This window comes from Lampetra planeri, chromosome 39 (genome assembly GCF_965212315.1).
Source record: "Lampetra planeri chromosome 39, kcLamPlan1.2.h2, whole genome shotgun sequence".
Taxonomy (NCBI): Eukaryota; Metazoa; Chordata; class Hyperoartia; order Petromyzontiformes; family Petromyzontidae; genus Lampetra; species Lampetra planeri.
The window spans coordinates 7,583,816-7,599,230 of NC_136145.1; the positions used below are offsets into that span (position 1 = coordinate 7,583,816).

General features: G+C 44.9%; 1 protein-coding gene across 1 annotated transcript; it reads right to left on the minus strand.

The window, feature by feature from the left end:
- Positions 1 to 2,407: 2,407 nt before the first annotated feature.
- CDK7 (cyclin dependent kinase 7) lies at positions 2,408 to 13,789 on the minus strand. Its single transcript, XM_078612723.1, has 12 exons — positions 13,633 to 13,789; positions 11,092 to 11,151; positions 10,713 to 10,746; positions 10,487 to 10,554; positions 10,264 to 10,332; positions 8,973 to 9,083; positions 7,385 to 7,503; positions 6,526 to 6,625; positions 5,886 to 5,972; positions 5,391 to 5,540; positions 4,397 to 4,538; positions 2,408 to 3,011 (listed from the first exon to the last, which is right to left on the minus strand). Exons 1-12 carry the CDS (start codon positions 13,744 to 13,746, stop codon positions 2,983 to 2,985), a joined length of 1,083 nt encoding a protein of 360 aa, XP_078468849.1. The 5' UTR covers positions 13,747 to 13,789; the 3' UTR covers positions 2,408 to 2,982.
- Between the last annotated feature and the right edge of the window lie 1,626 nt (positions 13,790 to 15,415).

Consider the following 15,415-nt stretch of genomic DNA (forward strand, 5'->3'; position numbering starts at 1 on the left):
TACAGCATCAGTGTGCTGCTGTAAGAGAGCCTCAGTCTTATTGTATGAGCAAGGGCCAGTAAACCTGAACCTTGCTAACTATTACAGCCTTTATAGTCTTAAGAACTTCAAGAATGAACGTTAAACTGAAGAACCACAACTTTATTTTTTGCAGTTTACATCTTGTGACCGAACCGGGGCTTATCTCCCGAAAGATTTTTAATGTACCGAGACCACTTATCTTTTGCACATTTAACACGACAGTATGTCGCAAAACCAAACATCACATACCCACCCGAATTAACCACCAGTTCAAAAGTTGCGCATGGTCTCTCCGACTTTTCTACATATCTGCCCATACCGCAGCCTCCAGTTGAGTTGGATATTCCTTTCACTCTGGAGGCATCCGATAACACAGCGCACACTCGCAATCACGATCACGTAAATGTACACAATCGACCAGCAAACAAAAACCTTCTGCACGACGTTTGACAAGTGGGTTTGTATTTCATGCTATCCGTACATGGGAATTTATATACAGTACAAACAGTATTTGCGAATGGATACAAAAATATACATCTGAACTGCATTCAATATGCGAATTTGCTCTTTAAGCTTGTGATTAGCAATGCATGTGCTACCAAGCATCTGTATGGTTATCAGAATATATTCACCCAAGCCGAAATCAATCGCTCAACTTTACCGCTTACTTCGGGGGGCAACGGATCAACGTTCACGTCACGCCACAACATCAGTACCGGTGGGGGGGGCGCCCCCCAGGGACGCTAATGGCCCAACCAGCAGACACAGAATTCTGTAAGCGTGAAGTCTACGGACGGCTCTTGGTCTCAGCTAAGCCTGCAGCTCCGGTTCCCACAGCGGGGTCCCCGTGCTGCTCGTTCGATAAGTCGGCGGGTCTGTGGACAGCCAGGCGCAGCAACTGCTTGCGAGATGTAACAGGTACACGTTTATAAAGTAATGTTATTCTGTGAACAAAAAACTCCACCCTCCTTGCTTTTATGAAAAACTTGAAAACTAAATGTGTACAACGCACTACCTACGACAGGGCTTCTCAAACGTCAGTCCTCACAACCCATCATGTGCACCAATCATGAGGGTGTGCATGCAAAGTGTAATTGCCATGATTTCGATTTAAAGCTTTCGTGACTGCAGGGATTCATCTTCTTGGTTATTTCGGTAAAGTCACGTAGAAGGGAAGTAATAAAATAATAAAAATAAAACATAATAAAATCATTCTCACGACGTTTCGGCCACAACGCAAGCAGTCGGCTCTAAGGTAATATCACATACCTGCATTTCCCATAAATATGCTAAATTCCTCTTGACATGCAAATTATTTTGTCAAGGCGCCCTTCCCCCCTTCCAACCCAGCTTAAATATACGCTCCAAGCGTGGTGGTGTTTCATTCAGATGCTGTCTCCCCGACAGACCTGGTCTTCACCTGAGGACGGCTGCTTGCGTTGTGGCCGAAACGTCGTGAGAATTATTTTATTGTTTATTTTTATTATTTTATTACTTCCCTTCTACGTGACTTTACCGAAAGAACCAAGAAGATGTAATGCCATGATTTGTATCAGAAAGAAAATAGTTTAGAGCGCAAAAGCGCTGTGTCCGCAGCAGAGGATACTACAGCAAATCCATTGTTGTGCCGTACACTTAGAGCTCGCTTAGTGCTCAAGATGCGTTTTCTCACTCGTAGCGCTTTTTAGATTTTCATTTTCAGTAAAAATGTTCTCCAGGACAAGCAGCGTAATAAAGAATCGGCGTTCTACAGCATAGCATGAAGCGAGGGGTGCCTGTAGTTTAAACGCTCCTGCCACTATGCTCCCCACCTATACTAACCCTCACAATGATCAAATAATCCGTATCATCAAGCAATACACTGTTAATTGCACGCTGATTCAGGTCATCGTTCGTCGATGACGATTAGCTGTGAGCAGCCAATTACAGGTATTACGATTTTTTGACCGAAAACGACATAACGTACACACATAATGTATGTTTATTAACTATGAATAACCCAACTAAGAATTCATTAACACATCAACCCCCCGCCCCCGCCCCCTCTGGTCTTCACAACCAATTGGCTCAAGTGAAGACATCACATTTACCCCCTCTAAGACCGAAACAGGATTTCTTCACAATTCTGGCTGTCGCCCGATGATGCTGGTTGTAATTGCCGGCGAAAGTTGTACTCGAACTGTAAATGTTGTGGGTTTACTCTCCAACCCAGCGGTGTGCTGAACAACTAACTAATTGGCACGTTTTGGCCGTCGGGCGGTGGTGGGTTAAACGACACTTTTACATCTACGCGATCGAACTCAAAAAAACCTCAAACAAATAATCCTCAACCGACGAAGGCGTGGGAAAGGCTCTCGTGTCCAGCAGCAGACTGGACATCCGGACATCTGTGAGAAAGAACTTTATAGCTCGATCGGATTCCTCCAGTATAAATATTCCGATTCTGGACTGACAAAACGGCCGTACGTGCCAAGTGGCAGGATGCGGGGAGTGGAGTCTGCGAAGCTCGGCTCCAGACCAGAGAATTCACACCGTACCGCGATCCGCTTGAAAGTAATTTCTGAAATGCCCCGGACACCAATTCAATTAGTCAGACCTTGGAAGCCAATAGGACTCAGTCCGATGTGTGCTTGGACTGACGACCACCTTGCACTCCGGGTTGCTTATAGGCGGCTGCGGGTCTATGTGGTGGGCAGCAGGGGAGGGCCGTGCAGTAAAAACACATCGTTGTATTGTACTGTCTATGCTGTCACATCTATGCTCCCCACCTTCACCAACCCGCATTGACGGGCATCGTAAAGTACGGGCATATTAACAGAGGCCCTCACCCAGCACTGGATTGACAAAAGGCCTGTGCGTCTAGTGGAGGGGACTCCCGCAGAGGAATGTACGTGACGCGCTCATTCAAGCACTTCCACATCTTCGGCGGTCAGTGGGGGCACCGTGGATCCCCGAGAAGACTCAGAAGATCAGCTTCTTGGCCAGGCACCCTGCAGCCCCAACAAACACGATGACGACAGTGTGAAGGACGGCCCAGTCAGTGACATTTACACTTCTAGAAGGCATGACAAGTAGAAATGCTAATCAACAGTGTCTAAATGTTTGTCTGCTGCACTGCCAAGATGTGTATGGTAAAAGTCTCAGAGAAACCAGACATTGAGAGACATATTTTTCATAATAAACGCTTTGGGGTTAGATCTCGTTATTTATAAACGTGTCGTAAACCCTCCACCACCCGACACGGCCAATCAGCAAAAAAGTGTCACGTTGACAAAAGACAAATAGTTCACTACTTTAGCCCACCGGTGTGTTGAAGAGGTAAACCACAACATTTACAATTTTTGAGTACGACGTTTCGCTGGTAATTGCATCCAGCATCATCGGGCAATTCGCCAGTGTTCTTGACAATTAAAACAAAGCAGAGCACATGGCTAGACCAATGTACATTGCCTGCATTCAAGTGAATAGAGACAGTGCACCAATGTCATTCAATATATGCACATTTGAACTACAAGCCATAATCAAAATGCGGTCTAACAAGGAACTTACATTTGAAGTCGCTCTGGTGTCGTTTATTCCAAATTACCGTCACATCATTACACCGAGCCTGTGACCAAATCACCCGGAGCGAGCCCGGCCTCCTCAGATCTCGGAGGTTAAGCAGGATTTTAAGCCAGGATCGTGCTTGACGAATAACCACCGTGCATGCCAGGTTGTATATATGCATTCAGACGCATCATTCAGACGCTGTCTTTCCGACAGACCTGTTCTTCACCTGAGGACGGCTGCTTGCGTTGTGGCCGAAACGTCGTGATAATTATTTAATTATGCTTTATTTTTATTATTTTATTATTTCCCTTCTACGTGACTTTACCGAAAGAACCAAGAAGATGAATCCCTGCAGTCACGAAAGCTTTACATCGTGAGATTTGTATTCACTTTATTTTTTATTATTTAATTGTTATTATTTGTTCTATCTACGTGACTTTACCGAAAGAACCATAGAATATGAATTCCTGCAGTCACGAAAGTTTTAAGTCATATTGAACTCGTTTCACGCCATATGTATCCAACCGTGTTAAGCGGAGGTGCGGGCCAGGCGTGGGACCTGGCCTGCTGCCGTAGGCTGTGCTTGGCGGCGGTCAGCAGACGGCAGTGGAGCGAAGTGCTTTAGTCTAATGTACGCTTGCTCCAAAAACATCGATGCCCCCTTGCCTTCACCAACCCGTATTTATCAACCAACGCCCGCGACTTTCGCAGTTGTGGGAAGCCCTTATCCCGCAGTGGAGCGACAGGACTGTACGAGTGCGCGTACATAACGCCGGAGGGGGAAGGGCAGGTGGGTGGGTGGGTGGCGCTACGGCGGACGCGGTACCTGCTTCAGCGTCTTCGAACCTCTTGCGTTTGACGGTGCCGCGCTCATGCTCCTTCATGACCTCGCGGGCAAAGCTGGGCCGTGGCAACTGGGCGGGAGGCGTGGGACCCGGCCTGTTGCTGAAGTAGGGCATCTGCATCGCCTGCACGTACGCAGGCGTTGATGAGGTGAACAAAAACGTTAGGACTAAATCGAGCACGAGCGTGGATTATGTAACTGTTTGCAACATGCGCTTGCCTTTGGAAGTGTTAAAGTAACATTACATTGAATTACTGTTTTGTAAAAATCAATAAAGTAATATTACGTTAGCAGAATGATTGCCGCCGTGAAGCTTTCAAGGTAAAATGCGTTTACATATTTGCAAACAGTCCATTGTGCTGTGGTTTGTGCCTTTAAGTTTTTGGCAACCATTTCATCTATTTGATCACTTTTCAATACGGTCAGCTTCTACTTGCAACACAACTCTAAACCACAGTTTGGTTGATAATGGATCATTTGTATGAGAGTTATCATGCACTTCTTATTACGAGTGGATGAACACAGAACTACAGTTTTCGAGGATGAAAAGTAACACGCAAACCCCAACTTTGGGGTCGATTTTAATTAAAGGTGTGTTTTATAAATGGGAGAATATGGTACTTTTTAGAGCCGATTTCCAGCAGATGATTGTGCCGTTTCAAAATGGGGAGAGATGTCTTCTGGAAGATTATTATAAACGGCCGGTGGTGGCCTTCTCTTCTCTGTGTGGCAATGTATTGCTTTGGAGAACCGTCTTTGGCAAGAGGATTCTCAACTCTGCGCCTCCAACTTTTTTATTTGAAAGTACTCTACAGGGGGACAACAGTGTCTCATAATCCGGAAACTACAGTGTAGCATAAACGATTTAACCCGAGTTGGAAAGCGTGAATAATTAGTTAACACGTTCAACGCAACCAGCAGTCCTTCCACAACGCTCCCGACTAGGCCAGACTGGCCGTGCTGCCGAGGGCATCACCTGCGTGGCAGTGAGGCGGGCAGCAGGGCTGAATGTAAAGAGGCCCTGGAGGAGTTCCAGGAGATCATCGGTGGCCGCTGTGAAGATGTTCTCGAGCGGGGTGCCCGGGAAGGATTTGTACTCCACATAGTCAGGGAGGGTCGTCATCCCCTAGTGTGCATCACGGCACCGCAAGGCATCACAGCACAGATCGGAAGAGCACACCACAGAGTAAATTAATATTTGATTTTAATAGATCAGTTGCCGAGCACAGGCCCACCAGGCACAAAAAGCTAAGTGGCCAAACACAAACACCACCGTTAAAGGTGCAGTAGATAAGAGTTAATAGCGCATTGAAGTGAGCGAGGTTGTAAGAGCCTGGGAAAAGGGACGAAGGGATGGAGCAGAAAGCAAAGTGCTTTCACTTGCAGTGTGGTGGTTGGAAGCACCGAATGAGATGCTCCCATGTTATATGGTGGTGTTTGTAAGCAGCGGTTGCGCTTAACGGTAACATACCGGCCACAGCTCCTCCGTGGGCGTTCCAAGCGCTTCAAAGATTTTGCTCAGTTGATCGAGATCCGAATCACCAGGCAAGAACGGTGTCTGAAAAAAAAAATCTATTTTATGAAAACTTCCAGTGCATTAGAAATGTGCGTAACTGGATTATAGTGTACACTGGGTGGTAACGGTGATGTGATTGTTAAAACATGACACTCTGAATCCAACAACTGGAGTTCGATTCCCAGCCGTGGCTAACACGAGTGGCAAGAGATTTCTGAACTCGTCCTGGGCCTCTTCCTTCACCAACCCGCACTGACCAGCATGAACAAGTATGATCCAACCCCAATGACCGAAAAAGCATGGCGAGGCCTTCATCTAGCAATGGACTGACCAAGGGCTGTAAATACATTGCTATAGTCCATCATATTAATATAGCAACCAGAGAACCTGTCCAGTCACTGTCAATAAATATGGGCAGAGGATATCAAGCATCTAACTGAAATAAAAACGCAAAGACTGTCACGAAACCATTGCAAGCCTCCACTTGTGTAAGGGTGCGTCATGGGCAGTGAGATGCACACTGTCGCAAGTAGAATCGTGAGACTCACGAGCGAGGTTCGTGTGCGAGTATCGTACGCGCTCGAAAAATGCGTACCCGGAGCAGCAGCTCGGCGAGGATGCAGCCTACGGCCCACATGTCCACCCCGACTCCGTACATCCGAGCTCCAAAGAGCAGCTCCGGAGAGCGGTACCACCTGACAAGGGCAAAGACAAAGATCCCCCGTATAGCCTTAACAGACTGTAGGGGCAAGTGCTGTTAGCGAGCACCTATGAAGGCCGGAACGGTACACGAACGAGGGGGGTGGGTGGCCAGCACCACGCCCGACCGCCTTTGTCTCCCCAGTGGTGATGTTTACACACCGCACCAGGTACTCATTTAAGGCCGAGTCGACCTAGGGGAGGCCCAGGACCGGTTCAGATAATCGTCACTGGTGTTAGCCGTGAGCGGGAATCGAACCCGGGTCGCCAGGTTCATAGCGCAGCGCGCTAACCGCTACACCACCGCTCCCCTGACAAGGGCGCACACATATGCACATTCATCCGAAACTTTCAAATTCGTAGGCACGCACACATGCAATTCTTTTTTTTTTAAGTCATTATATATAACAGCACTTAGAAATTCTAGCTGGTAAGCAACATAACAGTTCAGATCGTGCCATCATTACAGAAACTCCCCTACCATAAACTACTCCTGCAGTTTTATCTATATGCATTTCAGTTTCAAATGGAAACCTGGGGAAATATAAAGTCACTTTTTCAGAACCATATCCAGTTTCACATGATTACCCTTCAGGCTACTGATATGATTTTCTGTGGCTAGCCACAGTGTCTGAGCGTTTCTATTTTTCAAATGTCAGGCAACGTCTTGGCAAGTCGTAGCCTGACACTCGGCATTCTGTAACTTAAAGCTGCTCCACGTTCCCACAGCAAGAGACAAATGTCGTATCACTTACCGCGTCACCACCTGGTGGGTGTACACTCTGCTTGGGCTGCCGAAAGACTTGGCCAAACCAAAGTCGGCCAGTTTGAGCACCCCCTGCTCATCCAGCAGAAGATTGTTGGGCTTCATATCCTGCAAATATTACAAATGAACCAGTCAATTCTCGATTTTACATGGTAATGGGGGGGGGGGGAGGGGGTGTGAAACAGCCCAGATAAAACAAAAGCACAGACAATGCAATACATATTTAAATTATCATGACAATATGCGTGCATGAAGCAATTTCTCATCTGTAGCGGGAAGGTGATTCTCGATTAATATATCTTATATTTGCGTACAAAGGTCTTCAAAACTTAACTGGACATATAACCACTCTGTTGGCAAGGCTCTGTCCTTTATTCAGGTGTCTTTTTGCGTTTGTTGGTTGAGCGCATGACGTTGATCTACAAGTACGGACTCCACCGTACGTAGCCAACCGATTGCCACAGTGCGCAAATAAGTCCAACACGCATTAAATTAACAGCAGACTTTTCTGATGTAGTGGTGACGTTATGATCACACAAACACGGAAGCCACAAATTCTTCCCAGAACGCCCCGTGGCGATGCGTCGGGGGTTCTGTTAGCTGAAGCCATGCGGCCCTTTCACGGCGTCTTGCGACATTGAATGCCTCCTTCATTTTTGTGCAAGCGACGAACTTCATTTTGAGGCCAAATTCTCACCTAAAGCTCAGAGAGGCGATTCGCGTTTAAAAACATACCGACGTACAAAGTGGGTGAAAACGTAGAATGTGCCGCCGTTTTATTGTTTCTTAAAGCAATTGGTTTGTATGCGGTCGCATGGGCGCCGAGTCGCTGACCATTGATGAGTGAGGAACAGCTGATAATTGAATCAAGGTGCGGAGTGGGCACGGTTAATCCACAACTCGGATAATCCACCCACAGACAGAGCATTAACTTTGCTCTTTAACATTTATTTTTATATAAATTCCTAAATGTTTTGTCAACGCTGCAATAAAGAGTTTAGGTTTGCCAGTTTTGGTACTGTGAAATTATTCAACGATTTATATATGTATCATATCTGTCACCATTAACATGGAAATAAGCCCTATCTTGAATATAACTGTCAAGTTCATGTCTCAATAGTTAAACATTCAATGGCAAAAAATGTTAATAACCTGCAGAAGAGCTATACACACTCTTTAAGTTGTATTAATTACACAACTGCATAAAGAAAAAAGTACCAGGCCAGGAGTTTACCTAAATGTTGCGACGAGTGACCTGTTTGCTTCAGTTTCAACTTTCAAACGAAAGCTGAAATTGTTAAAGCATTAGCCCTGTCCATCTGTCTAATAAAGATGATCCAATAGGAGTTAAACTATTATATAAATTTAACATAGCAAAACACGAATATTCTAATTTGGTTGAATCATAATGAGCGTGCCGGGCATAAAATATAATTCCTGTTGAAATGGATATTTGATCACAAGCAAACATGCATTAATATTTTATACAAAATTAGTGTTGCTATTTTTGTTTAATGCAGGAGTATGAAGATAGTACTGCATTGCAGGACAACAAAGCACAAGCAGGAGCCACCTACCCTGTGTAAAATCCAGTGCATGTGCAGGTATTCCAGGCCCTGTAGAGTCATCACCATGAAGGACTTGATGTTTGCAGGACTCAGAACCAGGCTTGTATCCTTAACAATTACCTGCAAATATATTGCTCGCATTAATATTTAATTAGAAATCATTCACAAGTTGAAATGTTTGCAACCAAGTGTGGCGAGGCACACGATTGGAAAATATACCGAGATAGGAAGAGAAAAAACATCGATTTAGCAGACGTATGCAGGTTAGAGGCATCAGTTTAATATGTAGGCTTTCGCGACCAATATTATTCATAATAGAGGTTTTTAGGTTAGATCGCGTAAACACGAACGTGTTGTTAAACCCGCCACCACCCGACAGCCAATTAGTAAGGTTTGTTGTGGGTTTACACTCTTCAACACACTGGTGTGCTGTACTCGTAATGGATTGGCATGTTTTGTTTACGCGACAAACCTTACCAATTGGCTGTATCGGGTGGTGGCGGGTTTAACGACACATTTATATTTACGCAATCTAACCCCAAAAAAAACCTCTATTATGGAGAGACATCGTGTTGACTTCAGGAAATTGAGAGGTCTTGGGCACGACATTTTGCTGGAAGGGATTACGGCTGGTGGTTAACAATAAATGACAGTTGCAGCGAGCGCAGGGGTCATGATGAGCAATTAATCATCTCAAGTTCTCGGTGGATCGTTACATCGCAGGAGCATGAGAGATGGAAACAGCTTGGCAAGGCCTTCATCCTGCAACGGGAGGCTGATGATAATGAAAACGATGCAAATAATGGTGAACATGATATCTGTTTCAATTACAATTTAAGCAAAACCACCTTCAGAATTAAACACGTAAAAAATTAACCCGTAAAAACAAAGTTTTTCACTATAAATCCTTTATATGCGTGTTCAATGGGCCACAACCCAGCCCACATTGGTCTTTGAAACGGGCAGCTAGAGTCCTCTCGTCCTCTGGCCTGAGATGGCTGCCACCTATGGGTCAGATGATTGCCTGCCACCATTAAGCAATTGGTAATTAAATATAAAAAAAAAAATCCTAAAAAGTGTCAAATTTTGGAAACATTTTTTTACGAAAATAAATTGTCACGCACAACGAGTCTGTGTGCAAAATGTCAGCTCGATTGGATCACGGGAAGTGGGTTAAAAAACGACCGAAAGATTTGCACGGTCGTAAGCGCGCAAGCAAGCAAGCAAGTGAACTTAATATAAAGGATTTAAAAATAAAAATGACCCTTCAACAGTAGTGTTCATGTCTCTTTTGTCTTACCTCGAGGTCAGTGTCCATGAAGTCAAACACCAAGCTGATGTTTGACTTGTGGCCAAAGGCATCCAAGAGCTAAATAAAACAAAGAATTTGAGTACGAAAAATAAAATTTGCTCATGCACACAGTGCAATATTATCAAGAACTCATATTGGTCATGTATTGCATAAAAAAATGAACGCTCTTTCACAAAAGTACATTTCTCGCTTAAATATTTTTACCACTTACTCCGATGATGTTGGGGTGGTTCAATTCCTGCAGCAATTTGATTTCCCGTAGGGCAGTCCTGTTAATGCCTGCGGAAGAAGCATTCAGAATATTCATCATCATGTGCAAGTTACAGCAATGGAATTGTTAAGATGCAGCCAAAGAATTGAGCACACATTTAACATTTAAGTAGATCTAAATACACAATGTGCCTATTAAATGTTTCATTACTGCAATAATTACTTACCATCCTTGGCCTCTGTTCTGTGTCCCAGTTTTATCTACAGCAATCAAGCACAGATCAAGCATACAAAGTAATGATTGGGTTGGTACGCAACCTTTGCTATTGTGCTACACAATGGCAAAGCAGAACATGACATAAACTAGAGCGGTGTAGATACAAATATTATTCGGATTAAGTTGCAAATTGAATAACGAATCAGGCCTTAAACATCGGGGACAGATGTGTATGTTAGATATACAGAATGTTAATCATCTCTCTTACCACGCTAAGTAGGCTCTGAGCCATTATACTACACATTGCGTTGTATGCAAAAATCTTCATAAAATCAAACAACACAGAACAAACCAAGTATGTGCAAAGCAATGGGCACTAATGAACCAACCTTTTTTATTGCAACTATTTTGTTCGTTACTTTGTCCATGGCCTTGTAGACCGTGGCAAACTGGGATGAAAGGGAGGGGGGAAACCGAGTTCAAACACTCACATTTCAAACAACGCAATCACCAAGGCAACAACTGACAGAGTTATGCATCTGCACGGATGCTTTTAACTGGACCTATGAAATGCTCCTATGAGCCTGAGCACTCTACTTAAATGCCATCTATTCCAGGAATTATATCAGAGTAATCATTTACAGCCATGTTAATCCACTGCTGTGTTGGCCATGGGGGTTTGTGGGCATACTTCATCATGCTGGTCTGTGTGGGTTGTGACGCAGCTGGGGGTGGAACTCTATATATATAAATTAAATTTCGATTTAAAGCTTTCGTGACTGCAGGGATTCATCTTCTTGGTTCTTTCGGTAAAGTCACGTAGAAGGAAAATAATGAAATAATAAAAATAAAACATAATAAAATAATTCTCACGCCGTTTCGGCCACAACGCAAGCAGCCGTCTTCAGGTGGAGAACAGGTCTGTCGAGAAGTACTAATCGCATATCTGCATTTGCCATAAATATGCTAAATTCCTCTTGATATGCAAATTACTTTGTCAAGACGCTCTTTGCCCCTCCATCCCAGCATAAATAGTCGCTCCAAGCCTGGGGCGTGCCATTCAGACTCTGCCTTCTCGACAGACCTGTTCTCCACCTGAAGACGGCTGCTTGCGTTGTGGCCGAAACGTCGTGAGAATTATTTTATTATGTTTTATTTTTTTTATTTTATTTTTTTCCTTCTACGTGACTTTACCGAAAGAACCAAGAAGATATATAAATTACTTTCATTTTTGCAGGAAGATTTTTTTAGATGGGTCCTAAATGATATTTGGCAAATGTATTGAGAATTTTACTTCACGATAATGTGTCTCCATGCCCAAACAAGACTGAATAAGAGTTTCTAATTTTCCCATTCGTGGCCCTATACCGGGAGTGGCAACTCCACATTCTCGTGACAGAGGCCAGTCCCCTCCAGTTTTTTTACTTCAAAGTCGTACTCATTTTCTCGAGCCCGATAGACAGAGTCGATTTAAACAAGGGCACAACGCCACCTGGTAAATTATCATAAAAGCACGTGTATTTGTTGTAAGCTAAGCAGAGAATATTATTAGCCTGCTAGATCGTGCTTGGATGGCAATGCAAACCGGTATTGCAGGCTGCAATGTCGTCTGCTATACGTGATGGGCATCACAGGACTGAGCAGAAAAAATAATTTTGTATTTATGTACAGGACTGTAACTTCTATGTTGTTGGGTCTACTACTCGCAATGACCAGCGTGGTGAAGTATGTCCGAACAACTCTCATGACCGGGTAGCGTGGATTGGCAGTGGAGTTTTTGGTGTCTTTAACAGTTGAATTACGCTTGCAAATGTTGCACACTTCATGGCAAACTGAAATGACATCATTATCAACATTTTCCCTTCTACTCCTACTGATTGACAATAAATTTGACAATCATTGTATCACACAAATAAACTTTTATCAAAATAAATAAATTGTAAAGCAACTGATTATGCATAAAAATATTAGTTACAAATGTTGAAAAATATTCTGATCAGCTGATGATGGCTTAAAAAAAAGAAAATTTCACTTTTGGGTGCATTTTTAAATAAAACCGTTGATTAAAAACCAATTTAAGGAGTTTTTTCCCCGTACGTTTCCCCAATGTGGCATATAAATGGAAAACTCTAACGCGAATGACCTTTTGTCCATCACCACATAAAGCCCGTACACAGAACATGCAATCTTCTCCACGTGGAATTGGTGAAAGAGCCCCCCAGCGATTCGCAGTGCGGCTGATCGTGCACGGCGCGACGTCGCTACGCTCCCATCCGTGGTGTCCCACACAACAAGGCGATGGGCAGCTTCAGTTTCATCTACTTTGTATAACCCTGTGAGCCATTCGGCTCTTGAATCGGGTGCAACCGCAACAAACAAAAACATGAAAACATCTTAAAGTGATTGGTGTGGCCCAATCGGTTTCGAGGACAATGCCAATATTATCAGTGTTTTTGTTTGCATTTGACTGCAAGTATCGTGGTTAATGCAGACATGAATCCTTGTAAAAAAAAGTTTCAGTTTTGTTGCCATAAAAAAGGGGAAAACCCCTATTATACTCTTAGGTTTTTTCGGTAAAGTCACGTAGGTAAAAATAAGTAATAAAATTAAAAAAAAATAATAGAAATAAAATACATAATTATTATTTATGTTATTTATGTTTATTATTTTTTTTTACCTACGTGACTTTACCGAAAAAACCCTACGAGTATGAATCCTTGCAGTCACGAAAGCTTCAAATCTAAAACCCCCTATTATAATCATCATCATTATCCTAAAGTGACTTTACACAAACAGAAAAATCCAGGACAAAATCCAGGACAGGGCCTCCACCTCAAGCCTGAGTGGGGTGGGGGGCCCTGCGAGTGCCAAGGACGACGACGAGCTCAGGTAGGTGGGTGGTGTGATCCAGCAAGAAGCTTGGCTCGTACCTGTCCCTCGCCGAGGAAGTCGATCTTGTCGTAGCGCTTCGCTCGACTCTTCGCCGCCGCTGCCATTGCCGCAGAACCATTTAAAGCCGCGGCCGCCGCCTTCGCCGCCGCCATCGCTCCCACGGATTCCCTACAGCGGATGGTGGCGCCGCGATGCAACGCCGCTTCCTATTGGCCCCGAGCCGCCGCGTCGACCAATGGGAGGCGCCGAGACGCAGCGGTTGGCTAATCCGCGCTAGGGAATGTGAGAGGGGGTGGTGGTGGTGGGAGGGGCTTGGGGGGTGGTGAGGGGGGGCATGGGGGGTGGTGAGGGGGGGGGCTTGGGGGGTGGGGTGGGGTTTGGGGGGGTCCAAACACGAGGTCTGCAGTTGGGGACCTGTATTGTGGCCAAGTTTATGACAATTATTAAATATCGCGACCGTGCATTTAAATATTAAAGGATGGCGATTCAACTCTGACGAGAAAACGAAGACACGCCCAGATGCTGCCCACTTGAATTGGCCTCTTTGAAGCGTTAAACAAACGCGATCTGGCTTGTCGGACAATCCGAGGTCGTTAGATTGCCATGTCAACGGGACGCCATGGCCCGGCTCACCAACGGCCCATTGTAATACATTTAAGGGGCCGTCCATAAATGACGTCACGCGATTTTGGCCGGTTTTAGACCCCCCCTCTCTCCCCCCCTCGTCACACGGCGTCACAAAAAGTCAGACCCCCCCTTCTCAGATATGACGTCACAAAGCTCTGCCCCCCCCTCCCCAAAAAATATATAAAACATGCTTCAAATCGCTTTAAACTATTGTCATTGTAGTGCGTATTTAATGTGGCGATGCACTCTGATGTTGTAGGAGAAAACATTTATTTAAAAGTATATTTAATTAAGTAGAACGTGTTGTCTATATTTAAAGTTGCGCATTTTGATGTGACGTCACATTTCTCAAACCCCCCCCTCCACCCCTCGTCACACATCGTCACAAATGTCTGACCCTCTCCCCCTCCCCCCCAAGGTGCGTGATGTAATTTATGGACGGCCCCTGAGATGATGCCAGTGCTGCCCTCACGACAAACCATCTTCATGGAATGGGGTTACTAAGGGCCGTGGCACTCTGGTTGACCCCGGAGGACATGTGCCGGGCAGTCTACACAGGGGCCCCAAGTGGTGGCTAGGGGTGGTCACGTGTCGGGGCGAGATCCTGCTCGAGGATTCGAGAAGGTGGTCGTGGCCAAGGGCGGAGCCAGCCACGACCAGTCAGGATATAAGCCGGGTCTCCAGAGGGACCGGGGTTCAGCGTTGCTGCTGTCATCCGAGGAATCTACTTTGGATGTCCATGAAGAGTCATCAACACGTGGACCTGGACCCAAGCTGGGGTCCTGTCCGTTGTAGCTACTCCCGGCGTATTAGTGTAGTTAGCCTTGTGGTCCACCACCATAGGTTGTTATCTGGTGAAGGGGCAGTTACCCCTTTGTGTTGGTATCAATAAATGTGTTGCCTCCAAAGAGTACGTCTGCGACTCAGTTGAACTCACTACACTTGCAACAATAGAGAAGTTGCAACAACACCACAAGAAATGTGCCTCCGGGCTCTGGAGGCCACCTGGAGAAGATTCTAGGCGTGTGATGACAATGATGGCGAACAAGTGGATACTCCGAGGTTTTGAAGCTATTAACAAACATTTGTTATGTTAGTATATTATCCGTTGTTTCCATTAAAATGATAGTCCCATAATAAGTTTAAAAATTTCGATTTAAAGCTTTCGTGACTGCAGGGATTCATCTTCTTGGT

What these genes read in the sequence shown, in the direction of transcription:
- CDK7 (XM_078612723.1), bottom strand. Translation starts at nt 13,746, where the DNA reads ATGGCGGCGGCGAAGGCGGCGGCCGCGGCTTTAAATGGTTCTGCGGCA. An exon ending in CAGAACAGAGGCCAAGGATG is followed by an intron (nt 10,555 to 10,712) that starts GTAAGTAATTAT and finishes CTTCTTCCGCAG; the next exon opens with GCATTAACAGGACTGCCCTA. An exon ending in ACCACCCCAACATCATCGGA is followed by an intron (nt 10,333 to 10,486) that starts GTAAGTGGTAAA and finishes TGTTTTATTTAG; the next exon opens with CTCTTGGATGCCTTTGGCCA.